Genomic DNA, 27,129 nt, shown 5'->3' with positions numbered 1-27,129 from the left:
GGACTTACAAAAAGTAGAAAAAAATTAAGAGTTTTCTCTTCCCTCCCTCTGCCCTTTACCCCCACAGTCCTTGTTGATCTTGAGCGGATGTTAAGATGTGAGATACACTAAACCGTCAAAACAACTTCCTTCTAAGGTTTGACCCTGTGGAAAGCAGGGGTAGCATCTCTATTATAAATAAGCATAGAGTATAACTCCGGCATGAAGTAGTCTGAAGCAAGCTAGCATTGCCCTCTTCAAATTTACTTCTCTTTCCCTCATAGTTAGCATTTTATTCGTTTTATATTCTGAGATGGAAAGTGCAGAAATTTCATCAGTCGATCTTCCGGTGGGATTCCGATTCAGACCAACAGAGGAGGAACTTGTCAATCATTACCTGAAGTTGAAGATACTCGGCAACAAAATGGTCGAGCTGATAATTCCCGAGGTTGATGTCCATCAATTGCCACCTTGGGATTTACCCAGCAAGATAAATGGTAAGACACCATCAAAACTGTCCCTTCATCCTTCCAAAAATGTGATAAGGTCATGGTTGGTCCATGCTGTTCCCTCTTTGGGGTTCTGTGTCTGTTGGTTTGCTTCTGTAGTTTGAAGATTTTCTACTGTGAATTATGCAGAACTATCAAGTATTAAATCAGATGGTGATGAATGGTTCTTCTTCTGCCGTCTGCAAAATAAGTACCCTCAAAGTAAACAGACTAGAAGATCAAATGATTATGGGTCGTGGAAGAAAACTGGTGGAACTCGCAAAATCAGGACGCTAGACAAAAGGAACATATTAGGTTGGAAGAAAATTTTGGTTTTCAAAAAAAGTGGAAGTCCCAAAAATGCCCAGACCAATTGGGTACTGCATGAATATCACCTAAATGCTCATCTTTTGGACACCGTCCTCACTGACCAGGTACTTAATTTCTTGCTTTTTCTTCCTCTTGCAGAGAACTTCAGCACAAACCATATTTGAACCATTTAAGGATACATATGTATGATTAAGGTTTCTAGATGAATGTTCTCCATTCCAAGAGCTTTAATTTAACAGGCTTCTGATTTCATTTTCTTCTCTGACTTAATTTTTTGGAGTTGAGACTGAGCCGCTTACTTTGCTCTGACTTTTGCTTTTTCTCCCTGAAATGAATTAACTCTTACTTAAACTTCTATTGATTGGTTATCAACTAACACAAATTCACATAGTAAAATCCCCGGCTCTCTTTTCTTTTTTTGTTCTTTTTGTCCTCCCAATCTTGCTGTTGCTATAGCACCATTCACTTTATTTCGAAGTCGAGCAAGGAGTCTCTCTTTAGAAGGAGACTTGTGAGTTGAATGTGGAGTGTTACCAAAGTTGCTTTCTTGACTGATATTTTACTCTTTGAGATCGCGTTTCTTAAAAAAAAAAAAAAAAAAAAAAAAAAAGAGAGATCGCGTTTCTTTCTCTTGTGGGATTAAATTGCGAATAACATTCAGAGAGCAGTGCAAAGACTTGAATTAATTGTTAACTTTGTCTTGTCTTTCTGTATTAGAGTGACTTTGTTCTTCACCACTTGAAGAAAAACCCTGACAAGAAGGGTAAGAAAAATTCAAAGACTCAGAAGACCAATATGGGTCCATCTAACATGCCTAAAGAGGGCATCATAAGTAGCTGGAACATGCCCGATGAAGTCATCAACGCAAGTATCTCTATTATGCTTCAAGAAGGTAGCAGAAGTATCTGCAACACACCCGATGAATTCAACATCTCAAGTTGCTCCAATGCAACTCAAGTAACTGCCAAAAGCACGGTACCTGAAGAGATTCCGAAGGTCGGAGGGAGCATCAAAATGGTGCCTTTTAAATATCGTCATAGCATGTTTAGGAAACTAATATTATTCTTGTTTTTGTTGTGACAACAGGAATCTTTTGTAGAAGATGTACAGCAACCACCACCACCAATTTTCACACCAGAATGCAACTCATCAGGATGTGATTTCTTTGCAACTCCAAAGCCACCCACAGAGACCGGGGAGCAATTGACTCATGATTCGCCGTATCGGGATTTGGCGTCTTATTTTTCTGATTATGAACAACTAGAGGAGATATTAGGGTTGTTGAACTCAGATAGCTAGTTCTAGCTTGACCACTCTGGCATTGTGTAAGCCTTTTTTTGGCTAGGTAATTGCTGTGCATCCATCCTCTGGCTTGGATGCAGAGTCTTCAAGTGCTGATAAAGAGTGCCCAAGAAAGGATATTCTCCTTGTTGAAAACAATGCACATGGATCAAATGCCTTCATTGATGTACATTATTTGCTTAATGATTTTTTTTTTTAATTTTGTTTCATAAGCTGCATAATCAGTTATTTGTTATAGCAGTAGGTGAAATTTCTAACGCCGAATTTGCCAAAAAAACACAAACATTTGTTTGGCTTTTCTCCGATTGGTTGTACATACACATTATTTATAGGGTTAATACCACGAAAACTCCCAAATTGGTATACTTATGATAAATTTACCTCCAAATTATTTTTTTACCACAAAAAAATCCAAACTGATATATTTGTAATAAATTTTTCTCAAATTAATTATTTTGACCACTAAAAATCCCAAACCGATACACATGTGATAAATGTACCTTCCGTTAGTTTATGTTAAATTGGATTAATACCACAAAAAACTCCAAATTGATACATTTGTGATGAATAAAGGGTAAAAACTCCAAACATGTACATCCGGCAATTGCGATGTGACATCCAATTCAGCAATTTAACAGAAACTAACGAAGGTAAATTAATCCTAAGTGTACCAGTTTGGGGTAAATTTATCAAAAGAGTACCAGTTTAGGATTTTTGATAGTCAAAAAAATAATTTGGGATAAATTTATCATAGGTGTACCAGTTTGGGGTTATTCGTGGTATTAACCCTCATTTTTACAAACGAGGTGTATTGATTTAGTATTGGATTCATGCCCATTCGATCGATTGTTGTTGTGATATTATTGTATGTATATGTCCCTTTTTAATTTTTTTCATTACTCTCGCACTGTTTTGCTGTCCTTTAAAAATAAGAAGATGGAAAAGTAAAAGTGAGTGGCATTAGCACCCAATTATAAAATATTAACAGTTCTCTTGTATGACATGCCCCTTTCAGATCTGTTTCGCTTTTTTGTGCAATTTAATCTTTTTGCTTGGTTTCGGTTGTTGATGTTGGGCAAAGGACCACACCCGTTCCTCCAATGACGCAGGCAATCGTTAAAAAAATCAGACATGGAAAGACAACTTGGAGAAGAAACTTTAAGAAACAAATGACGGGAAAAGAAAGAAATTTGGGAAGAAAGTAGAAAAGCAATCCGCGGTTTTAAATTCTAGAGATTGCAAACTTTTTTTAAAGATATTTTTTTCATTGACAAAAGTGCTTCGATTCTGATACTTGGAAAAATCAAGTGGGCGAGCATTTGCCTAGCTAGCCGATGTGCTTAGCCTCTTATTTGAGACTAACTTGATCACTTCGAATCTTTTTTTCTTTGTTGAAAAAATGATCTCGCTCTAAATTTTTATTTAAAATTTTTTCTCAATATACATATGATGAAGGGAAATGCTTTCTTGACATGTTCGTTAGAGACAAGACAATTTCAACCGTAGATCCATACACTATTACCGGGTGTTTTGTATAAAACACTTATTGATTAGAAGATCGTGTTGGCATAAATAAATTGACAAGACAGTCACACTGTTCCTATGATAAATTCGTAAACAATACAGTAAGCGAGACTGAGTGAATAATGCAACATGTGAGGGAAAGAATAATCTAACTGAAAGTGCCATCGCATGTGGGTCCCGGAGAAAAAGTGCAACCCTTCGGGAACAAGGCTTAGAACTTCAACAAGAAGTGTTCCAAAAAGGTTTTTGTTAATTTTCTTTTCCATGTCTCGATCATTAAAGTGCGCAACATTGTTTTACCCCATCAATATTTTGATGAAATAAGCCCCTAAGATAAGATTCCTTATTTGATGGAACATGGGCATCCACATAATATTCCAGAAACTTTTATACATGGTACCTTTAAATTAGTTATGTGTTCATGCATCCATATTTAGGATGTCCGAACTTCATTGGCATCGCCATTGGATCAATCCCCGCTCGAAAGGATTCACAAACTTTGTGATTATATATAGAAGTTAATATCGATACTTACTAATGTTGATTATATTTAATTATGAGGGACAAATCACAAAATCTTATAATAAGAAATGCTTCTTATCTCATAAAAAATGATGCACTGATGAGAAATATAAAACCCTAGTTTTGATTTGGCATGTCGAATGAACGCTCTTGATCATGCATGGGTTCTCGCAATCAGCTTCATGAAGTGTGCTACAAAAGATTCAAACATAGGACGAGGGGTCCATTCATCATGAACAGTGTGGCTTTGCCCTTCTCAAGCAAGCCAGACAACTCACTTCTAAAGGAAGGCGAACAAAAAAACAAAGGCAAAAAGAAAATGTGTGCAAAGTAATGTCAGTCAACGAGTCAACGCACGATTCCACCCTATAAATCCACCCACTAAGGCCAACGTTAATCCCACCGCTCTTCAAACCCACACACAGAATCCTAGTCCTTCGGTCCGGTTCTTCTTCTTCTTCTTCTTCTCTCTGCCTGGCGTGCACGAGTTGGGGATCCAAATGGAGGAGACGCTCTCGGAAGTGATGCGCTCACTCCCTCCAGGGTTCAGATTCCATGCCACGGATGAGGAGCTTCTGATTTTTTACTTGAAGCCCAAGATTCTTGGACGACCCGACGAACCCTACTACGACATAATCCCAGAGATCGATGTGTGCGAAATCGAACCATGGCAGCTGCCCGCCATGTTCGATCCCATGTTCAACAGGAAGGAGCTGTTTTTCTATTGCCGCGTGAAGCGCAAGTATTCGAACAGCAGGCGCTCCGACCGCACGACTGGCACCGGTTACTGGAAAGTGACTGGCAAGGAACGCGCCATCATGAGCGAGGACACCAACGAGCAGATAGGAATCAAGAAGACGCTGGTGTTCTACAAAGGCCGCGTGCCTAAAGGCAAAAGGACCAATTGGGTCATGCACGAATATCACCTAAATTCCAAGTGTTTGGGCGATAATCACGGTGAAGGCGAGGTAACATTTTGGCTCTCATTCATTTGCACAGCGCCATTGGTTATAAATAACATTTGAGACACGATTTTTATTAACGGGTTGTTTCGCTATTACTGATGTTGCTGATGCACATATATATGCAGATGCTGCCTTATGTGGCGTGTCGGATCAAGAACAAGAAAGACAAGCAAGTGATGATGGGTCACGCTCCAACAATCAGCCCTGAAGGCTATTCAAGCAGCCCATACACATGCACTAGCGATGTATCAGACACCCCTGGGAATCAAGAAGGGGACTTACCGAGCCTTTGCAACACCCCCAACAATGAAGTTGCTGATGTTCAACCCGAGGTGAGAGACATGTTTTATGTTGTAGAACTTATTTAGGATCAGACTTAGTTCCGAGTCCCATAGAGCATATCAAAGCCGCAGAGACATATTGGTTTTCTATTGCTAAAGCACTGATGATTGCATTATCACATAAGCAATGCCAGTAGGACTGTTTGTCATTTCATACTTGAAAATTGCTTCTGTAACCACAAAAAACATATGTACTTAAAGATGGGTTGTTTTATATAATCTACATAAGTTGAATGCAGATGGTAGTGACTGTGAGAAAGTCAATGGAGTCGCTCACACTGGATGACTATGTATCAGACCATAACATCGCTCCAACCTATCAGGCACAGGCTGTTCATGCTCAACCAGAGGTGAGAGACACATGTTTTACGTTGTAGGACTTATTTAGGATCGAGGTCACAGACACTCATTGGTTTTCTATGGCCAAAGTACTAATGATTGCACTATTACAGAAACAATCTCAATCTCAAGGACTATTTTCATTTCATGCTTTCAAGATTGTTTCTGTGACATACAAAGAGAGATACTTAAGATGCGTTGTTTTATATAGTCTAAATGATATGACCGCAGATGTCGCTGGAAGAGTTAATGGATTTGCTCCCTCCATTGGAGACGGAAAATGACCATGTATCAGACTACATCAACACTCCGGTCTATCAGCCACAGCCAGGAGAGGCGGAAGGATTGTCTCCCTATTTTGACTATGGATACATGCCATCTCCATGCAGCAATTTCGGTTTGGGGTGGGGCATTGTCTGAGGACTTCTGTCGATCATGATATGGAAGGAGTTGTGCGCGAGCATGTGTGGGTTTTTACTTGTTAATGTATTTAGTATTGTGAAGGGAAACATTAGTAGTTTGGTAATTTGTGCCTGTATTAGTTTGAGAGTCGTGCTTTTTATTTTGTTTTCTTCGAGGTTGTGTTCTCTGCTAACTAAGATGTAATAATTCAATACATATAGCATTATGCTATTCAGGGTACTTCCCTAGCTTTTGTCCTAGTTGATGATGATTCCAAACTGGTGGAGTTAAAGTAGGACTGTCAAGTGATTGGGTGTAATTGATGTGGAATCTGGACAGTGGGACAGGTCGGATCTATCAATCAGAAAAGGCCAAAGAAAGAAAGTGAAATCTTTTGACTATCACCAAGCCTTCCAAAGGAAGGCCTTGAAACTTGCGCAACAAGTGTGAATATTTTGACTTTGGAAGGGTACAATCTGACTCCCAAGACCTTCCCAAGGATGGGCTTTGAAACTTCCTCGTCAAGTACGTGGATATTTCATTCTTGTGTTGGAATTTCCCACGATTAGCAATGATCACAATCGTGCCAGGGTGACCCATGATAATGACTGGCTAGCCACAACAATTCTGATTCACAAAAGCGATTCTAATTAGAATCATATTTTTTGATTCTGTTCTTTGGATGATTTTTAAACAATCAGAATGTGTCTGGCAACTAAACAAAATTTATCACATTTTGATTTTTTTATTACTTTTTTTATGAAAAAATACAGAAAATAATTTTTGCATATTCTTCTAACGCCGAATTTGCCATAAGCATACAAACAGCTTGGCTTTTCTCCTGATTGATTGTGCATACAAATTATTTGTATAAACTACGTGCATTGATTTAGTATTGGATTCATGCTCATTCGATTGACTGTTGTTGTGATGTTATTGTATATGTCCCCTTTAATTTTTTTTTTTTATACTCTCACGCACAGCAAAATGACACAAATGATCCCCAAACTTTTATCCAATGTGCAAAGTTGTGACGACCCGACCGTATTTAATTTTAATTTTTTTGATATAATTAACACAAGCGGAAGAAAAAATTCATATTAACATAAGGTCTTCATTTAGTAAGGTTAAACCATGATAGGTTCATATTGGGCCATCACAAACCGACACGTTACAAACAAACGACTACCGCCTAATCCTCCACCACTTCTTCATATTCGTTCTCTTCTTCCGGCCAATCTTCATCGTCCTCAACTTCCTCCTTCGTCACTCGCTGCCGCCATTACTATCGTCGTCCTATGGAAAAGGAATCGAGCCAACTAAACGTCCATCATATCGAGCATAGATCGACACGAAGCGGTATGGGATCCATTCCATCCTTAGACTCACGTCAATCCATAGGGTAGAGCTAACCCTCACAAATTCTATGTTAGAAAAAGTGGGGTCAATAAAATGATACACAAACTTCTCAAAGTCCACAAGAGTGCCATAATGAGCTATCGGAGTAGCGGGGTATGTGACATCCCGAATTTTCACTATACTAGAAATAATTAGAAAGTAAAATAAATCTCTTTAACATGTTCTTTAAGGAACCTTTAGAAGAGGCTATTTCGTAACTTTTCAAGAAAGTTATTTCGAAATTTCTCAAGAAATAGGATATTGATCTAAATAATTTCTCTTATTTAAGAAGTTTTCCAAAAAATTCTATTAGAAAATACATTATGAAGAAATAGTTATTGAATTGATATTCATAAATCAAATAAAATAGAGGAGTCAATACTAAGTCAATTGAGTCAACAGCAAGTCAATTTTCTAAAGGATAATAATAAAATTAATGCTAACTCAATTAAGTTTTTTTAAAGGATAAGAATGATGTCATTTTCAAGCATTTAAAGATAAGATAACATCAACGTCGCTTTCAGGTAATTAATGAAAGGATAAGATCAACGTCACTTTCAAGTAATATGATAAGATCAATATCGCTTTCAAGTAATTAAAGATATGATAAGATCAACGTCGCTTTCAAGTAATAAAATAAGATCAATGTCGCTTTCAAGTAATTAATGATAGGATGAGATCAACGTCGCTTTCAAGTAATAGGATAAGATCAATGTTGCTTTCAAGTAATTAATGATATGATAAGATTAATGACACTTTCAAATAATTAATGTTATGAAATTCCTATAAATAGGGGTACTATTTCTTCGTTCCATCGTCCACCAATCATCTCCTTCTTCCTTATATACTATCCCTCTCCCTTTTTACTTCCCATTCTCTCTCACACCATCCTTCCACTCTCAACCATCCCACCGACGCCGCCGCCTCATGCCGACACCGCCGTCACGTCACTTCTCGTCTTGTTTCCTTGTTGCTTGACGTAGGACGCCGTAATTTGGGTTCCAAGTAAATGAGATTACTAGTTCCGAGGTAGCAATATCTGTTTAATGCTTGATGTTGTGTTGCATTGATTGTATGTGGATATATATGTTATATCACAAATCACATTCATCGAGTATTTAAAAAGGAGATGGATACTTGAACGAGGACCAAAGGGGAGTCACCAAGACCAATCGGCGCCGGTCGGATTAGTCTGGGTCCTATTAGGTTGATTCTATTGGGCTAGAGAAGGCTCGAGCGATCCCTCATCGTTTGGTTTCCAAACCTGCATTTTTTATAACAAGAAAAGATGATAAACATGCATATGTATGCGAAAGAATGTGTGTGCATATGAAAATATAAAATCATTGCTCACTCATTGCCACCCAAGGAGTAACGGAAGCTAGAATTGGCATTTATACAGGAATTACGAGACTATTGAAAGGGAGCTAGAGTTGGCCTTATTATGAGATTACGAGACGTTGTTTCCCGTAAAGGTGACAATGCAAACGAGACGTCGTCTTTCCCGAGTGACGTTAGGGCTTACGCGAGAGCCTTCCCGCATAACGACTATGAGATTACGATATTACAAGAACGAGCTAACGAGCACATAGTCCTTATGAGCAATACAAGCCACGAGTAATATGAAAGAATCATTGTAGTTGCTTACTTGATGTATGAAATACATAACATTCGTTTTACAGTGAACCACAAGATAGTTTTGTTTAATAGCATTTACACCACCACATCGGGTATGGGACAGATATTCCTGTTTTAGACCTAGTGATTTCATTTAATGGGTTGCTCGCTCATCGCTTCATTTTTCAAGAAACTAAGATGGGTTCTTTAAGCCAACAGACGGTGATGTGACTACCACGATATCGTGGATGCATCGTCATTATTTCTGATCCCATAATTTTTCAATTAGGTCATAAATAATTGACGGTATTGTCACACTGTCATGAAAGCATTTCCCATTCATAAATGCCGTGGAATCTGAAAGTGGGAGAATCGGATCGGTCGGAAAAAGGCCAAGAAAGGAAGAAAGAAAGTGAAATCTTTTTGACTTTAGTGGGATAGAAAACAAACTATCCCCAAGCCTTCCAAAGGAAGTTCTTGAAACTTGCGCAACAAGTGTGAATATTCTCACTTTGGAACGGTCCAATCCGACTCCAAGACTTCTCAAGGAAGGCCCATGAAACTTCCTCAACAAGTGTGGATATGTCATCCATAGTTCACTTTACTAGATTTCGAGTTTAATTTCGTAGCAAATACCGGGCGCCTTCTTCTCGCCAATCGAAGAGGTTTACGATATTGAATATCTTCCAAACATCGGACCTTGCTAAAGAAAATTCTTTAGAATTGGCAAACTATTTGCTAAATGGGGTTGGGTGCTGCCGCTGATTCGCATCCACGTGAATTTGAAGACTAGATATACTTTATATACAAATCGATATTTTTTTAGAAGATATAAGATAATGATAAGTTAGGAGAAATAGATGAGTGAAAATGAAAGGAGGAGTTAAATTGGAGCGTGTGCCCTAGTCCCACGACACATCAACACAATGTAAGGAAAATATACTTAACAAAATTTATTCACAATGAACAAATTACCAGTTGACAATAATAATGAACTTACATGTTATAATAGTAGGAGAAGCGGACATCAATTGCCATAAGTTAAGGATTGATGACACTTCACTTTGACCATATACTTACACAAAAGCAATACTAAATTCTTATTCATTTGCCATTTATTATGTACCTATCCAAGTATTCTCTACTCTCGATTTTTCTTTTATAATCGCCCGCATTACGAAGTCATTGAGTCATTGAATTTGATAGAGCTTGCTCGGTTCTACTTCAAATCAAGTCATAAAAATTTCTTTAAAGTAAATATACCAGAAATCCTAAAATTTGTCATGAAAATGTAATCGAATCATAAAACTTGCAAAAAAGTGGAATCAAGTCTTAAAATTTATCAAATTGGTGAAATCGAATCCTTCGGTTAATCCCGTCCAATTTCACTAATGGCAAATGCTGACATTGCTCTTTTTATTATTTTCTCTATCTTACGAAGCGCCGACGTGACTAAAACGACGTTATTTTGAGTCCAATTCTAATTTTTGATGCAACATTTATTTAAGTTATATAAAAATAGTAAGATTGAAAAACAAAAACAAAAAACAAGAAGCGAAACGTAGGCGAGGGCCGAGGGCCACCACTTTCCGCCAACTCCCGTTATTGGCGATCCTCGGCCAAGGCCCGGCGACCCTCGCCGACCATTCCCTCATAGTCGGTGGCCCTTCCCGGCGATGGTGGGGCGGCAATTATTGCGGCGAGTGCTTGCCTACATCTTCTTTCTCTTTTTTCCTTTTTGTATTTTTTTTAATTTTGCTTATTTTTAATATAACCTAAATAAATTTCGTGTTAAAAAATCAGTTTTGGACAAAAACAACATCATTTTAGCTATATTCTCATTTTTTTGCCATGTTATCGCCAAATAGGAGAGAAAAAATAATAACAAAAAAAGTGACGTTAGTGTTTTGTGTTAGCCCAATTGAATGGAGTTAACAGTAAGTTCTAGAAATTGATTGCACTTTTTGCAAGTTTTATGGCCTAATTACGCTTTGGCTAGGAGTGATCCGCTCCACTCCGATCTCACCCAAAAATTAGGAACCAAACCAAAAGGATTAGTTCCCAATTTCTAGGACCGAAATCGCTAGATTCACAAGAATTCATGTTTTTCAAACGTGTTAAACACATTAAATTCCCAAACAATCAGGCCTTATACCTTGTTGGAGCTCTTTCCCTCCACAACAATTAGCTTGGTTAGGGTTTGCCGATCACGGGAAAAAGGAAAGGGACAGAGGAGCTATATAGCACCGACACGACACCGGACACGGGACACGACACGACACAACAAGCTGACACGTGATTTTTAAAAAAATAGAGAATTTTGACAAGTTGGGACACAATGCATAATAAATAAATATTTTTTTATATGCATGATAAATTATAATTTTTTATGATTTCATATCTTAAGTCTCATAAAATACCAATCTTGAATGAAATTAAGAAGGTACCAAACACAACAACCTAGAAAATTATTCCATCAAACATCGATTGATGGTTTTTTATTATGGAAATAAAAAAAATTAAAGAAAGAGAGCGAATAGAAAAGAAAATATTTTTCAAAGGATGATAATTTAAAAAGGAAATGACCAAAAAAAAAAAGGGGGGAGAGGAGGGTAGGAAGGAAATATTATTTTTTGGGGTCACATAAGTTTCTGTCAGTCATAAATTAGGGAAGTGTGAAAACAACACCTCTCTCTCTCTACTTTCTCTCTCATTTGCGCATCACAACACCCCACATGTTTCCTCCATTGACGAACCTTCTCTCGTGCGTCTCTCTTTTGCTTTCAGTTTCCATGAGATGAGCTCTATTTTTGTCTAGCTTCGCTATCCATCTTCACCTAATGAGCTGCCACCCATTATCCTTTCAAGAAGGCGACCTGAGGCGAGGCGAGCACGGATGCGAGTTGAGGCAAGGCCGGCAGCCACGAGGCATCGAGGGAACTGATCTTCTGATGCGAGGTGGCCTCTCCTCTTCCCTCAGAAACAAAGGCCACTGAGGGGAGGCGAACGGACACTCGAGTCCCTAGCGTGTCGGTTCAGTCGGTTCAGTTGACCATGTGTCGAAGCTTGGACACGTGTCAACCGCATGTCCAGATGTGTCCGATGCATATCGAACACCGATATGTGTCCGACACATGAAAATCTCCTCGAGAGGAGTGCCCGTGCTACATAGCAGAGGAGACGTGAGCGTGACTCGTGGGATGAATAAGGAAAGACCGCTGAGACTGGAGTGAATTTAAAAAAGGGCCGGACCAAAAAGGGCCGTTCGGTAGATCCATATCGTTCACCTTTAACTTTCACGGAAAGTTTTAAGATTTTGACGGCATTTATCTCAATTTTTTATTACAAAAATACCCAATGATCACTATAAAATAATAAAAATGATGCTACCTACATCTTGTTAATCACGTTAGCACTGTCTTTTCTGGAAAAGAAAAAACTATATATAAATCTCTGTGGAGGCAATCGGAGAAGAAGAACAGTGGGGGATGAGCGTCAAGCAGCACACTGGATCAAGACTTCCATCTTTTTTTTCTTGCATCCTGTGCTTGTTCGAGATTCATTACGACCCAATATGATCCCTGAATCACTCGTCAATCTTACTTGGTGATTTAGTTATGCCGACGCGATTTCTCCTCGAAATCACAGGTAATGATTGACGAGTCTTTCATGGGTCGTATTCTCCAACACCCAAGTGGATTCTTCCTTTGCCTCGTCTCGGTGGGAGTTGTATCAATTGCAGGTTAAGATCAGAGTTCGATCTTGCTCGTTCTGGACTTGTGCAATTTCCCGTTCGCGTTGGAGTAAGTCTTCAGATCTCTGCCTTTCTAGGAGGGTTCCTGTTTCTAGTTCTTGTGGCGGTACCTCCGAGGCTGAATTGGATCTAAACTTGAACTTCGCTTCAGATAGCCACAACTGATCTGTGGTACCTATGCAACTGTTACTGGATGGATCTTCATGACTGATTTTTTTTTTCCCTGTTCAAGATGGTTTCAACTCTTTTGCGCATTGAGCACGGTCCCAGTAGGTTGTGATAGTCTCTTCTCTTCCCACTCCCTCTTACATATTCGGGGGGCAGTTGACACAATTCTTGTTGCTTTGAATCCTTCTTGGAAATTGACATGCTCTGAATACTCGACTATTAGAGATTAATGCCTCTTCTATGGTGAATGCGGGTTGCATTGCCTTCTTTATGTTGCATAAAGCGAACATCGATGTCTAAACACCAAAACCACCGGAAGTTTGAAGTGAAGCTGATTGGTTTGAATGCGGTTTCTGCACAGTTTGCACTCTTTCCGTGGCTGCGATCTTATTTCAGATATCAAATTTAACGGAGCGTGCTGGTTTTAATTATCAGTATGCTTTGGAGTAACCTGTTGCTTTAACATCTAAAATAAAATTTTCCAGTCGGTGTTTGATTACTCTCGAGTCCTGGTGAACGTTAGTAGATAAAATACTCTCCTTAGTGGAAGTTTGACTGGAACTAAGGCGAGGGAGCTCAAGACCACTTGCTTTTAGCTGTGAACGTTGAGGGAATGACTTTTGACTAGGTAGTGTCATGGTAGGGTCGGAAGAAGAAGTCAACTTCCCAAAGAAGTTCTGAAACTTGGAGATCAAGTCTGCAATTTTTCAGTTGATAACAGTTTTTTTTAGGGTCGGAAGAACAAGTGAACTTTCCAAAGAAGTTTTGGAACTTGGAGAACAAGTCTGAAATTTTTCAGTTTAGAACACTTTTTTTTTTCCTCCTTTCGGCAAGCCCTTATGTATTCACTGTAACATTTTTGTTTGTATGCAAATGCTTTCAAGGCTTGTGATGGACTCAAAAAAAGTAGAAAAAAATTAAGAGTTTTCTCTTCCCTCCCTCTGCCCTTTACCCCCACAGTCCTTGTTGATCTTGAGCGGATGTTAAGATGTGGGTTACACTAAACAGTCAAAATAACTTCCTTCTAAGGTTAGACCCTGTGGAAAGCTGGGGTAGCATCTCTATTATAAATAAGCTTGGAGTATAACTCCAGCATGAAGTAGTCTGAAGCAAGCTAGCATTGCTCTCTTCAAATTTACTTCTCTTTCCCTCATAGTTAGCATTTTTATTCGTTTTATATTCTGAGATGGAAAGTGCAGAAATTTCATTAGTCGATCTTCCGGTGGGATTCCGATTCAGACCAACAGAGGAGGAACTTGTCAATCATTACCTGAAGTTGAAGATCCTCGGCAACAAAATGGTCGAGCTGATAATTCCCGAGGTTGCTGTCCATCAATTGCCACCTTGGGATTTACCCAGCAAGATAAATGGTAAGACACCATAAAAAATTTCCCTTCATCCTTCCGAAAATGTGATCAGGTCGTGGTTGGTCCATGCTATTCCCTTTTGGGATTCTGTGCCTGTTGGTTTGCTTCTGTAGTTTGAAAATTTCTACTGTGAATTATGCAGAACTATCAAGTATTAAATCAGATGGTGATGAATGGTTCTTCTTCTGCCGTCTGCAAAATAAGTACCCTCAAAGTAAACAGACTAGAAGGTCAAATGATTATGGGTCGTGGAAGAAAACTGGGGGAACTCGCAAAATCAGGACATGAGACAAAAAGAACATATTAGGTCGGAAGAAAATTTTGGTTTTCAAAAAAAGTGGAAGTCCCAAAAATGCCCAGACCAAATGGGTACTGCATGAATATCACCTAAATGCTCATCTTTTGGACACCATCCTCACTGACCAGGTACTCAATTTCTTGTTTTTTCTTCCTCTTGCAGAGAACTTCAGCACAAACCATATTTGAACCATTTAAGGATACATATGTATGATTAAGGTTGCTAGATGAATGTTCTCCATTTCAGGAGCTTTAATTTAACAGCCTTCTGATTTCATTTTCTTCTCTGACTTAATTTTTTGGAGTTGAGACTGAGCAGCTTACTTTGCTCTGACTTTTGCTTTTTCTCCCTGAAATGAACTAACTCTTACTTAAACTTCTATTGATTGGTTATCAACTAGCACAAATTCACATAGTAAAATCCCTGGCTCTCTTTTCTTTTTTGTTCTTTTTTTCCTCCCAATCTTGCTGTTGCTATAGCACCATTCACTTTATTTCGAAGTCGAGCAAGAAGTCTCTCTTTAGAAGGAGACTTATGAGTTGAATGTGGAGTGTTACCAAAGTTGCTTTCTTGACTGATATTTTACTCTTTGAGATCGCATTTCTTTCACTTGTGGGATTAAATCGCGAATAACATTCAGAGAGCAGTGCGAAGACTTGAATTAATTGTTAACTTTGTCTTGTCTTTCTGTATTAGAGTGACTTTGTTCTTAACCACTTGAAGAAAAACCCTGACGAGAAGGGTAAGAAAAATTCAAAGACTCAGAAGACCAATATAGGCCCATCTAACATGCCTAAAGAGGGCATCATAAGTAGCTGGAACATGCCCGACGAAGTCATCAACGCAAGTATCTCTATTATGCTTCAAGAAGGTGGCAGAAGTATCTGCAACACGCCTGATGAAGTCAACAACTCAAGTTGCTCCAATGCAACTCGAGTAACTGCCAAAAGCACGGTACCTGAAGAGATTCTGAAGGTTGGAGGGAGCATCAAAATGGTGCCTGTTAAATATCGTCATAGCATGTTTAGGAAACTAATATTATTCTTGTTTTTGTTGTGACAACAGGAATCTTTTGTAGAAGATGTACAGCAGCCACCGCCGCCGCCAATTTTCACACCAGAATGCAACTCATCAGGATGTGATTTCTCTGCAACTCCAAAGCTACCCACAGAGACCGGGGAGCAATTGACTCATGATTCGTCATATCGGGATTTGGCGTCTTATTTTGCTGATTATGAACATCTAGAGGAGATATTAGGGTTGTTGAACTCAGATAGCTAGTTCTAGCGTGACCGCTCTGGCATTATGTAAGCCTTTTTTTGGCTAGGTAATTGCTGTGCATCCATCCTCTGGCTTGGATGCAGAGTCTTCTAGGGCTGATAAAGAGTGCCCTAGAAAAGATATTCTCCTTGTTGAAAACAATGCACATGGATCAAATGCATTCATTGATGTACATTATTTGCTTAATGAGTTTTTTTATTTTATTTCATAAGCTGCATAACCAGTTATTTGTTATAGCAGTAGGTGAAATTTCTAAAGCCGAATTTGCCAAAAATATACAAACATTTGTTTGGCTTTTCTCCGATTGGTTGTACATACACATTATTTGTAGGGTTAATACCGCGAAAAGCCTCAAACCGGTATACTTATGATAAATTTACCTCAAATTATTTTTCCGACCACAAAAAATCTCAAATTGATATAATTGTGACAAATTTATCCCAAATTAATTATTTTGACCATCAAAAATTTCAAACCGATACACATGTGATAAATACACCCTCCGTTAGTTTCCGTTAAATTGGACTAATATCATAAAAAACTTCAAATTGATACACCTTTGATAAATAGAGGGTAAAAACCTTAAATGTGTACATCCGGCAATTGCCACTTGACGTCTAATTTAGTAATTTGACGATAAAATTTAACGAAAACTAACGGAGGGTAAATTAGTCCCATTTATACCGGTTTGGGATAAATTTATCAAAAGTATACCTGTTTAAGATTTTTGGTGGTCAAACAAATAATTTGAGATAAATTTGTCACAAACATACCAGTTTAGAGTTATTCGTGGTATTAACCCTCATTTTTACAAACGAGGTGTATTGATTTAGTATTGGATTCATGCCCATTCGATTGAGTGTTGTTGTGATATTATTGTATGTATGTGTCCCTTTTTAATTTTTTTCATTACTCTCGCACTGTTTTACTGCCTTCAAAAATAAGAAGATGGAAAAGGAAAAGTGAGTGGCGTTACCACCCAATTATAAAATATTAACAGTTCTCTTGGACATGCCCCTTTTAGATCTGTTTCTCTTTTCTGTGCAATTTAATCTTTTTGCTTGGTTTCGGTTGTTGATGTTGGGCAAAGGACCACACCCGTTCCTCCAATGACGCAGGCAATCGCTAAAAAATCAGACATGGAAAGACAAGATGGAGAAGAAACTTTAAGAAACAAATGACGGTAAAAGAAAGAAATTTGGGAAGAAAGTAGAAAAGCAATCCGCGGTTTTAAATTCTAGAGAATGCAAATTTTTTTTTAAGTTAATTTTTTTCCATTCACAAAAGTGATTCGGTTCTGGTAGTTGGAAAAATCAAGTGGGCGAGCATTTGTCCAGCTAGCCGATGTGCTTAGGCTCTTATTTGAGACCGACTTGGTTGGTCACTTCAAATCTTTTTTTTTCCTTTGTTGAAAAGATGACCTCACTCCATATTTTTATTTAAAAATTTTCTCAATATACATATGATAAAGTGAAATGCTTTATTAACGGAACTGTCGGAGACAGTGCAATCTCAACCGTAGATTCACATACCATCATAGTATGTTTTGCGTAAAGCGCTCATTGATTAGGAAATCATGTGGCCATAAATAAACCGACAGTATAATCACACTGTTCCTATGATAAATTCGCAAACAATATAGTAAGCAAAAAGGAGTGAATAATGCAGCATGTGAGGGAAAGAATAATCTAACTGAAAGTGTCATCGCATGTGGGTCCCGAGGAAAAAGTGCAACCCTTGGGGCACAAGGCTTAGAACTTCGACAAGAAGTTCCAAAAAGGTTTTTGTTATTTTTCTTTTCCATGTCTCGATCATTAAAGTGCGCAACATTGTTTTACCCCATCAATATTTTGATGAAATAAGCCCCTAAGATAAGATTCCTTATTTGATGGAACATGGGCATCCACATAATATTCTAGAAACTTTTATACACGGTACCTTGAAATTAGTTATGTGTTCATGCATGCTTATTTCGGATGTCCGAACCTTATTGGCATCGCCATTGGATCAATTCCCGCTCAAAAGGGTTCACAAACTTTGCGATTATATATAGAAGTTAATATCGATACTTATTAATGTTGATTATATTTAATTATGAGGGACAAATCACAAAACCTTATAATAAGAAATGCTTCTTATCTCATAAAAAATGATCCACTAATGAAAAATATAAAACACTAGTTTTGATTTGGCATGTCATATGAACGTTCTTGATCATGCATGCGTTCTCCCAATCAGCTCCATGAAGTATGCTACAAAACATTCAAACATGGGACGAGGGGTCCATTCATCATGAACAGTGTGGCTTAGCACTTCTCAAGCAAGCCAGACAACTCACTTCTGTAGGAAGGCGAACCAAAAAACAAAGACAAAAAGAAAATGTGTGCAAAGTAACGTCAGTCAACGAGTCAACGCACGATTCCACCATATAAATCCACCCACTTGGCCAACGTTAATCCCACCGCTCTTCAAACCCACACACAGAATCCTAGTCCTTCGGTCCTATTCTTCTTCTTCTTCTCTCTGCCTGGCTTGCACGAGTTGGGGATCCAAATGGAGGAGACTCTCTCGGAAGTGATGCGCTCACTCCCTCCAGGGTTCAGATTCCATGCCACGGATGAGGAACTTCCGATTTTTTACTTGAAGCCCAAGATTCTTGGACGACCCGACGAACCCTACTACGACATAATCCCAGAGATCGATGTGTGCGAAATCGAACCATGGCAACTGCCCGCCATGTTCGATCCCATGTTCAACGGGAAGGAGATGTTTTTCTATTGCCGCGTGAAGCGCAAGTATTCGAACAGCAGGCGCTCCGACCGCACGACTGGCACCGGTTACTGGAAAGTGACTGGCAAGGAACGCGCCATCATGAGCGAGGACACCAACGAGCAGATAGGAATCAAGAAGACGCTGGTGTTCTACAAAGGCCGCGTGCCTAAAGGCAAAAGGACCAATTGGGTCGTGCACGAATATCACCTAAATTCCAAGTGTTTGGGCGATAATCACAGCGAAGGCGAGGTAACATTTTGGCTCTCATTCATTTGCACAGCGCCATTGGTTATAAATAACATTTGAGACACGATTTTTATTAACGGGTTGTTTCGCTATTACTGATGTTGCTGATGCACATATATATGCAGATGCTGCCTTATGTGGCGTGTCGGATCAAGAACAAGAAAGACAAGCAAGTGATGATGGGTCACGCTCCAACAATCAGCCCTGAAGGCTATTCAAGCAGCCCATACACATGCACTAGCGATGTATCAGACACCCCTGGGAATCAAGAAGGGGACTTACCGAGCCTTTGCAACACCCCCAACAATGAAGTTGCTGATGTTCAACCCGAGGTGAGAGACATGTTTTATGTTGTAGAACTTATTTAGGATCAGACTTAGTTCCGAGTCCCATAGAGCATATCAGAGCCGCAAAGACATATTGGTTTTCTATTGCTAAAGCACTGATGATTGCATTATCACATAAGCAATGCCAGTAGGACTGTTTGTCATTTCATACTTGAAAATTACTTCTGTAACCACAAAAAACATATGTACTTAAGATGGGTTGTTTTATATAATCTACATAAGTTGAATGCAGATGGTAGTGACTGTGAGAAAGTCAATGGAGTCGCTCACACTGGATGACTATGTATCAGACCATAACATCGCTCAACCCTATCAGGCACAGGCTGTTTATGCTCAACCAGAGGTGAGAGACACATGTTTTACGTTGTAGGACTTATTTAGGATCGAGGTCACAGACACTCATTGGTTTTCTATGGCCAAAGTACTAATGATTGCACTATTACAGAAACAATCTCAATCTCAAGGACTATTTTCATTTCATGCTTTCAAGATTGTTTCTGTGACATACAAAGAGAGATACTTAAGATGCGTTGTTTTATATAGTCTAAATGATATGACCGCAGATGTCGCTGGAAGAGTTAATGGATTTGCTCCCTCCATTGGAGACGGAAAATGACCATGTATCAGACTACATCAACACTCCGGTCTATCAGCCACAGCCAGGAGAGGCGGAAGGATTGTCTCCCTATTTTGACTATGGATACATGCCATCTCCATGCAGCAATTTCGGTTTGGGGTGGGGCATTGTCTGAGGACTTCTGTCGATCATGATATGGAAGGAGTTGTGCGCGAGCATGTGTGGGTTTTTACTTGTTAATGTATTTAGTATTGTGAAGGGAAACATTAGTAGTTTGGTAATTTGTGCCTGTATTAGTTTGAGAGTCGTGCTTTTTATTTTGTTTTCTTCAAGGTTGTGTTCTCTGCTAACTAAGATGTAATAATTCAATACATATAGCATTATGCTATTCAGGGTACTTCCCTAGCTTTTGTCCTCGTTGATGATGATTCCAAACTGGTGGAGTTAAAGTAGGACTGTCAAGTGATTGGGTGTAATTGGTGTGGAATCTGGACAGTGGGACAGGTCGGATCTATCAATCAGAAAAGGCCAAAGAAAGAAAGTGAAATCTTTTGACGATCACCAAGCCTTCCAAAGGAAGGCCTTAAAACTTGCGCAACAAGTGTGAATATTTTGACTTTGGAAGGGTACAATCTGACTCCCAAGACCTTCCCAAGGATGGGCTTTGAAACTTCCTCGTCAAGTACGTGGATATTTCATTCTTGTGTTGGAATTTCCCACGATTAGCAATGATCACAATCGTGCCAGGGTGACCCGTGATAATGACTGGCTAGCCACAACAATTCTGATTCACAAAAGCGATTCTAATTAGAATCATATTTTTTGATTCTGTTCTTTGGATGATTTTTAAACAATCAGAATGTGTCCGGCAACTAAACAAAATTTATCACATTTTGATTTTTTTATTACTTTTTTTATGAAAAAATACAGAAAATAATTTTTGCATATTCTTCTAACGCCGAATTTGCCATAAGCATACAAACAGCTTGGCTTTTCTCCTGATTGATTGTGCATACAAATTATTTGTATAAACGACGTGCATTGATTTAGTATTGGATTCATGCTCATTCGATTGACTGTTGTTGTGATGTTATTGTATATGTCCCCTTTAATTTTTTTTTTTATACTCTCACGCACAGCAAAATGACACAAATGATCCCCAAACTTTTATCCAATGTGCAAAGTTGTGACGACCCGACCGTATTTAATTTTAATTTTTTTGATATAATTAACACAAGCAGAAGAAAAAATTCATATTAACATAAGGTCTTCATTTAGTAAGGTTAAACCATGATAGGTTCATATTGGGCCATCACAAACTGACATGTTACAAACAAACGACTACCGCCTAATCCTCCACCACTTCTTCAGATTCGTTCTCTTCTTCCGGCCAATCTTCATCGTCCTCAACATCCTCCTTCGTCACTCGCTGCCGCTATTACTATCGTCGTCCTATGGAAAAGGAATCGAGCCAACTAAACGTCCATCATATCGAGCATAGATCAACATGAAGCGGTATGGGATCCGTTCCATCCTTAGACTCACGTCAATCCATAGGGTAGAGCTAACCCTCACAAATTCTATGTTAGAAAAAGTGGGGTCAATAAAATGATACACAAACTTCTCAAAGTCCACAAGAGTGCCATAATGAGCTATCGGAGTAGCAGGGTATGTGATATCCCGAATTTTCACTATACTAGAAATAATTAGAAAGTAAAATAAATCTCTTTAACATGTTCTTTAAGGAACCTTTAGAAGAGGCTATTTTGTAACTTTTCAAGAAAGTTATTTCGAAATTTCTCAACAAAGCTATTACTTAACTTATTTAAGAAGTTTTCCAAAAAAATTCTATTAGAAAATACAATATGAAGAAATAGTTATTGAATTGATATTCATAAATCAAATAAAATAGAGGAGTCAATACTAAGTCAATTGAGTCAACAGCAAGTCAATTTTCTAAAGGATAATAATAAAGTTAATGCTAACTCAATTAAGTTTTTTTAAAGGATAGGAACGATGTCATTTTCAAGCATTTAAAGATAAGATAACATCAACGTCGCTTTCAGGTAATTAATAAAAGGATAAGATCAACGTCACTTTCAAGTAATATGATAAGATCAATATCGCTTTCAAGTAATTAAAGATAGGATAAGATCAACGTCGCTTTCAAGTAATAAAATAAGATCAATGTCGCTTTCAAGTAATTAATGATAGGATGAGATCAACGTCGCTTTCAAATAATAGGATAAGATCAATGTTGCTTTCAAGTAATTAATGATATGATAAGATTAATGACACTTTCAAATAATTAATGCTATGAAATTCCTATAAATAGGGGTACTATTTCTTCGTTCCATCGTCCACCAATCATCTCCTTCTTCCTTATATACTATCCCTCTCCCTTTTTACTTCCCATTCTCTCTCACACCATCCTTCCACTCTCAACCATCCCACCGACGCCGCTGCTTCATGCCGACACCGCCGTCATGTCACTTCTCGTCTTGTTTCCTTGTTGCTTGACGTAGGACGCCGTAATTTGGGTTCCAAGTAAATGAGATTACTAGTTCCGAGGTAGCAATATCTGTTTAATGCTTGATGTTGTGTTGCATTGATTGTATGTGGATATATATGTTATATCACAAATCACATTCATCGAGTATTGAAAAAGGAGATGGATACTTGAACGAGGACCAAAGGGGAGTCACCAAGACCAATCGGCGCCGGTCGGATTAGTCCGGGTCCTATTAGGTTGATTCTATTGGGCTAGAGAAGGCTCGAGCGATCCCTCATCGTTTGGTTTCCAAACCTGCATTTTTTATAACAAGAAAAGATGATAAACATGCATATGTATGCGAAAGAATGTGTGTGCATATGAAAATATAAAATCATTGCTCACTCATTGCCACCCAAGGAGTAACGGAAGCTAGAATTGGCATTTATACAGGAATTACGAGACCATTGAAAGGGGGTTAGAGTTGGCCTTATTATGAGATTGCGAGACGTTGTTTCCCGTAAAGGTGACAATGCGAACGAGACGTCGTCTTTCCCGAGTGACGTTGGGGCTTACGCGAAAGCGTTCCCGCATAACGACTATGAGATTACGATATTACAAGAACGAGCTAACGAGCACATAGTCCTTATGAGCAATACAAGCCACGAGTAATATGAAAGAATCATTGCAGTTGCTTACTTGATGTATGAAATACATAACATTCGTTTTACAGTGAATCACATGATAGCTTTGTTTAATAGCATTTACACCACCGCATCGGGTATGGGACAGATATTCCTGTTTTAGACCTAGCGATTTCATTTAATGGGTTGCTCGCTCATCGCTTCATTTTTCAAGAAACTAAGATGGATTCTTTAAGCCAACAGACGGTATTGTGACTACCCCGATCTCGTGATCGTATTGTTATTATTTTTGACCCCATAATTTTTCAATTAGGTCGGAAATAATTGACGGTTCTGTCACACTGTCATGAAAGCATTTCCCATTCATAAATGCCGTGGAATCTGAAAGTGGGAGTGGGACGGGTCGGATCGGTCGGAAAAAGGCCAAGAAAGGAAGAAAGAAAGTGAAATCTTTTTGACTTTAGTGGGATAGAAAACAAACTATCCCCAAGCCTTCCAAAGGAAGTTCTTGAAACTTGCGCAACAAGTGTGAATATTCTTACTTTGGAACGGTCCAATCCGACTCCAAGACTTCTCAAGGAAGGCCCATGAAACTTCCTCAACAAGTGTGGATATGTCATCCATAGTTCACTTTACTAGATTTCGAGTTTAATTTCGTAGCAAATACCGGGCGCCTTCTTCTCGCCAATCGAAGAGGTTTACGATATTGAATATCTTCCAAACATCGGACCTTGCCAAAGAAAATTCTTTAGAATTGGCAAACTATTTGCTAAATGGGGTTGGGTGCTGCCGCTGATTCGCATCCACGTGAATTTGAAGACTAGATATACTTTATATACAAATCGATATTTTTTTAGAAGATATAAGATAATGATAAGTTAGGAGAAATGGATGAGTGAAAATGAAAGGAGTTAAATTGGAGCGTGTGCCCTAGTCCCACGACACATCAACACAATGTAAGGAAAATATACTTAACAAAATTTATTCACAATGAACAAATTACCAGTTGACAATAACAATGAACTTACATGTTATAATAGTAGGAGAAGCGGACATCAATTGCCATAAGTTAAGGATTGATGACACTTCACATTTGATCATATACTTACACAAAAGCAATACTAAATTCTTATTCATTTGCCATTTATTATGTACCTATCCAAGTATTCTCTACTCTCGATTTTTCTTTTATAATCGCCCGCATTACGAAGTCATTGAGTCATTGAATTTGATAGAGCTTGCTCGGTTCTACTTCAAATCAAGTCATAAAAATTTCTTTAAAGTAAATATACCAGAAATCCTAAAATTTGTCATGAAAATGTAATCGAATCATAAAACTTGCAAAAAAGTGTAATCAAGTCTTAAAATTTATCAAATTGGTGAAATCGAATCCTTCGGTTAATCCCGTCCAATTTCACTAATGGCAAATGCTGACATTGCTCTTTTTATTATTTTCTCTATCTTACGAAGCGCCGACGTGACTAAAACGACGTTATTTTGAGCCCAATTCTAATTTTTGATGCAACATTTATTTAAGTTATATAAAAATAGTAAGATTGAAAAACAAAAACAATAAACAAGAAGCGAAACGTAGGCGAGGGCTGAGGGCCACCACTTTCTGCCAACTCCCGTTATTGGCGATCCTCGGCCAAGGCCCGGCGACCCTCGCCGACCATTCCCTCATAGTTGGTGGCCCTTCCTAGCGATCGTGGGGCGGCAATTATTGCAGCGAGTGCTTGCCTACATCTTCTTTCTCTTTTTTCCTTTTTGTATTTTTTTAATTTTGCTTAGTTTTAATATAACCTAAATAAATTTCGTGTTAAAAAATCAGTTTTGGACAAAAACAACATCATTTTAGCTATATTCTCATTTTTTTGCCATGTTATCGCCAAATAGGAGAGAAAAAATAATAACAAATAAAGTGACGTTAGTGTTTTGCGTTAGCCCAATTGAATGGAGTTAACAGTAAGTTCTAGAAATTGATTGCACTTTTTGCAAGTTTTAGGGCCTAATTACGCTTTGGCTAGGAGTGATCCGCTCCGCTCCGATCTCACCCAAAAATTAGGAACCAAACCAAAAGGATCGGTTCCCAATTTCTAGGACCGAAATCGCTAGATTCACAAGAATTCATGTTTTTCAAACGTGTTAAACACATTAAATTCCCCAACAATCAGGCCTTATACCTTGTTGGAGCTCTTTCCCTCCACAACAATTAGCCTGGTTAGGGTTTGCCGATCACAGGAAAAAGGAAGGGGACAGAGGAGCTATATAGCACCGACACGACACCGGACACGGGACACGACACGACACAACAGGCCGACACGTGATTTCTAAAAAAATAGAGAATTTTGACAAGTTGGGACACAATGCATAATAAATAAATATTTTTTTATATGCATGATAAATTATAATTTTTTATGATTTCATATCTTAAGTCTCATAAAATACCAATCTTGAATGAAATTAAGAAGGTACCAAAAACAACAACCTAGAAAATTATTCCATCAAACATCGATTGATGGTTTTTTATTATGGAAATAAAAAAATTAAAGAAAGAGAGTGAATAGAAAAGAAAATATTTTTCAAAGGATGATAATTTAAAAAGGAAATGACCAAAAAAAAAAAAAAGTGGGGGAGAGGAGGGATTGGAAGGAAATATTATTTTTTGGGGTGACATAAGTTTCTGTCAGTCATAAATTAGGGAAGTATGAAACAACACCTCTCTCTCTCTCTCCTTTCTCTCTCATCTGCGCATCACAACACTCTACATGTTTCCTCCATTGACGAACCTTCTCTCGTGCGTCTCTATTTTGCTTTCAGTTTCCACGAGAAGAGCTCTATTTTCGTCTAGCTTCTCTTTCCATCTTCACCTTATGAGCTACCACCCATTATCCTTTCAAGAAGGCGACCTAAGGCGAGGCAAGCGAGGATGCGAGTTGAGGCGAGGCTGGCAGCCACGAGGCATCGAGGGACCTGATCTTCTGATGCGAGGTGGCCTCTCCTCTTCCCTCGGAAACAAAGGCTGCCGAGGGCAGGCGAACGAACACTCGAGTCCTTCGCATGTCAGTTCAGTTGACCATGTGTTGGAGTTCGGACACGCGTTGACCGCGTGTCCGGATGTGTCCGGCGCGTGTCAGACACTGACATGTGTCCGACACTCGAAAATCTCCCCGAAAGGAGTGTCCGTGCTAAATAACAGAGGAGACGTGAGCGTGACTCGTGGGACGAATAAAGAAAGACCGCTGAGGCTGGAGTGAATTAGATTATTAGATTTACAATAAAAAAAAATTAAAAAAAACCGGTCTGGTACTCCACTAAAATTCGAAATTAGATCGGCACTATCAGGAACCGGACCAAAAAGGGCTGTTCGGCCTATCTATATTGTTCACCTCTAACTTTCGCGGCAAGTTTTTGAAAAAGGCTTTTATCTCAATTTTTTATTACAAAAATGCCCAATGATCACTATAAAATAATAAAAATGATGCTACCTACATCTTGTTAATCACGTTAGCACTGTCTTTTCTGGAAAAGAAAAAACTATATATAAATCTCTGTGGAGGCAATCGGAGAAGAAGAACAGTGGGGGATGAGCGTCAAGCAGCACACTGGATCAAGACTTCCATCTTTTTTTTCTTGCATCCTGTGCTTGTTCGAGATTCATTACGACCCAATATGATCCCTGAATCACTCGTCAATCTTACTTGGTAATTTAGTTATGCCGACGCGATTTCTCCTCGAAATCACAAGTAATGATTGACGAGTCTTTCATGGGTCGTATTCTCCAACACCCAAGTGGATTCTTCCTTTGCCTCGTCTCGGTGGGAGTTGTATCAATTGCAGGTTAAGATCAGAGTTCGATCTTGCTCGTTCTGGACTTGTGCAATTTCCCGTTCGCGTTGGAGTAAGTCTTCAGATCTCTGCCTTTCTAGGAGGGTTCCTGTTTCTAGTTCTTGTGGCGGTACCTCCGAGGCTGAATT

General features: G+C 38.7%; 4 protein-coding genes across 5 annotated transcripts in view; all 4 read left to right on the top strand.

Annotated features, from left to right (window-relative positions):
• Nucleotides 1–27,129, top strand: part of LOC115726603 (NAC domain-containing protein 83-like) — a 52,742-nt gene that overhangs the window by 5,761 nt on the left and 19,852 nt on the right. The gene's annotated exons all lie outside the window — the stretch shown is intronic.
• LOC115732764 (protein NTM1-like 9) lies at nt 278–16,097 on the top strand. Of its 2 annotated transcripts, XM_048273096.1 has the most exons (4): nt 278–476; nt 618–901; nt 1,515–1,793; nt 1,884–2,188. In XM_048273096.1, exons 1-4 carry the CDS (start codon nt 293–295, stop codon nt 2,094–2,096), a joined length of 960 nt encoding a protein of 319 aa, XP_048129053.1. In that variant the 5' UTR covers nt 278–292; the 3' UTR covers nt 2,097–2,188. The 2 variants fall into 2 exon arrangements, with proteins under 2 accessions (XP_048129053.1, XP_048129054.1); XM_048273097.1 differs by lacking the exons at nt 1,515–1,793; nt 1,884–2,188 and adding an exon at nt 15,491–16,097.
• LOC115732763 (protein NTM1-like 9) lies at nt 4,605–6,355 on the top strand. Its single transcript, XM_048273091.1, has 4 exons — nt 4,605–5,113; nt 5,236–5,442; nt 5,691–5,801; nt 6,022–6,355. The coding sequence occupies exons 1-4, from the start codon at nt 4,646–4,648 to the stop codon at nt 6,208–6,210; spliced, it is 975 nt and encodes a 324-aa protein (XP_048129048.1). The 5' UTR covers nt 4,605–4,645; the 3' UTR covers nt 6,211–6,355.
• On the top strand, nt 18,558–20,382 carry LOC125312981 (protein NTM1-like 9). The gene is made up of 4 exons (XM_048273092.1): nt 18,558–19,096; nt 19,219–19,425; nt 19,673–19,783; nt 20,004–20,382. Exons 1-4 carry the CDS (start codon nt 18,629–18,631, stop codon nt 20,190–20,192), a joined length of 975 nt encoding a protein of 324 aa, XP_048129049.1. The 5' UTR covers nt 18,558–18,628; the 3' UTR covers nt 20,193–20,382.

Source organism: Rhodamnia argentea, chromosome 11 (assembly GCF_020921035.1).
Source record: "Rhodamnia argentea isolate NSW1041297 chromosome 11, ASM2092103v1, whole genome shotgun sequence".
NCBI classification, from domain to species: Eukaryota; Viridiplantae; Streptophyta; class Magnoliopsida; order Myrtales; family Myrtaceae; genus Rhodamnia; species Rhodamnia argentea.
Note: the sequence above shows the minus strand (reverse complement) of the source record. Positions and strands in the feature narration are given on the sequence as shown.

Bases quoted from the DNA above. Each gene is read 5' to 3' on its own strand.
- LOC115732764 (XM_048273096.1), top strand. From the start codon at position 293: ATGGAAAGTGCAGAAATTTCATCAGTCGATCTTCCGGTGGGATTCCGA. The intron at 477-617 runs GTAAGACACCAT...TGAATTATGCAG, and splicing joins TTTACCCAGCAAGATAAATG to AACTATCAAGTATTAAATCA. The intron at 902-1,514 runs GTACTTAATTTC...TTTCTGTATTAG, and splicing joins ACACCGTCCTCACTGACCAG to AGTGACTTTGTTCTTCACCA.
- LOC115732763 (XM_048273091.1), top strand. From the start codon at position 4,646: ATGGAGGAGACGCTCTCGGAAGTGATGCGCTCACTCCCTCCAGGGTTC. The intron at 5,443-5,690 runs GTGAGAGACATG...AGTTGAATGCAG, and splicing joins TTGCTGATGTTCAACCCGAG to ATGGTAGTGACTGTGAGAAA. The intron at 5,802-6,021 runs GTGAGAGACACA...ATATGACCGCAG, and splicing joins CTGTTCATGCTCAACCAGAG to ATGTCGCTGGAAGAGTTAAT.
- LOC125312981 (XM_048273092.1), top strand. From the start codon at position 18,629: ATGGAGGAGACTCTCTCGGAAGTGATGCGCTCACTCCCTCCAGGGTTC. The intron at 19,097-19,218 runs GTAACATTTTGG...ATATATATGCAG, and splicing joins ATAATCACAGCGAAGGCGAG to ATGCTGCCTTATGTGGCGTG. The intron at 19,426-19,672 runs GTGAGAGACATG...AGTTGAATGCAG, and splicing joins TTGCTGATGTTCAACCCGAG to ATGGTAGTGACTGTGAGAAA.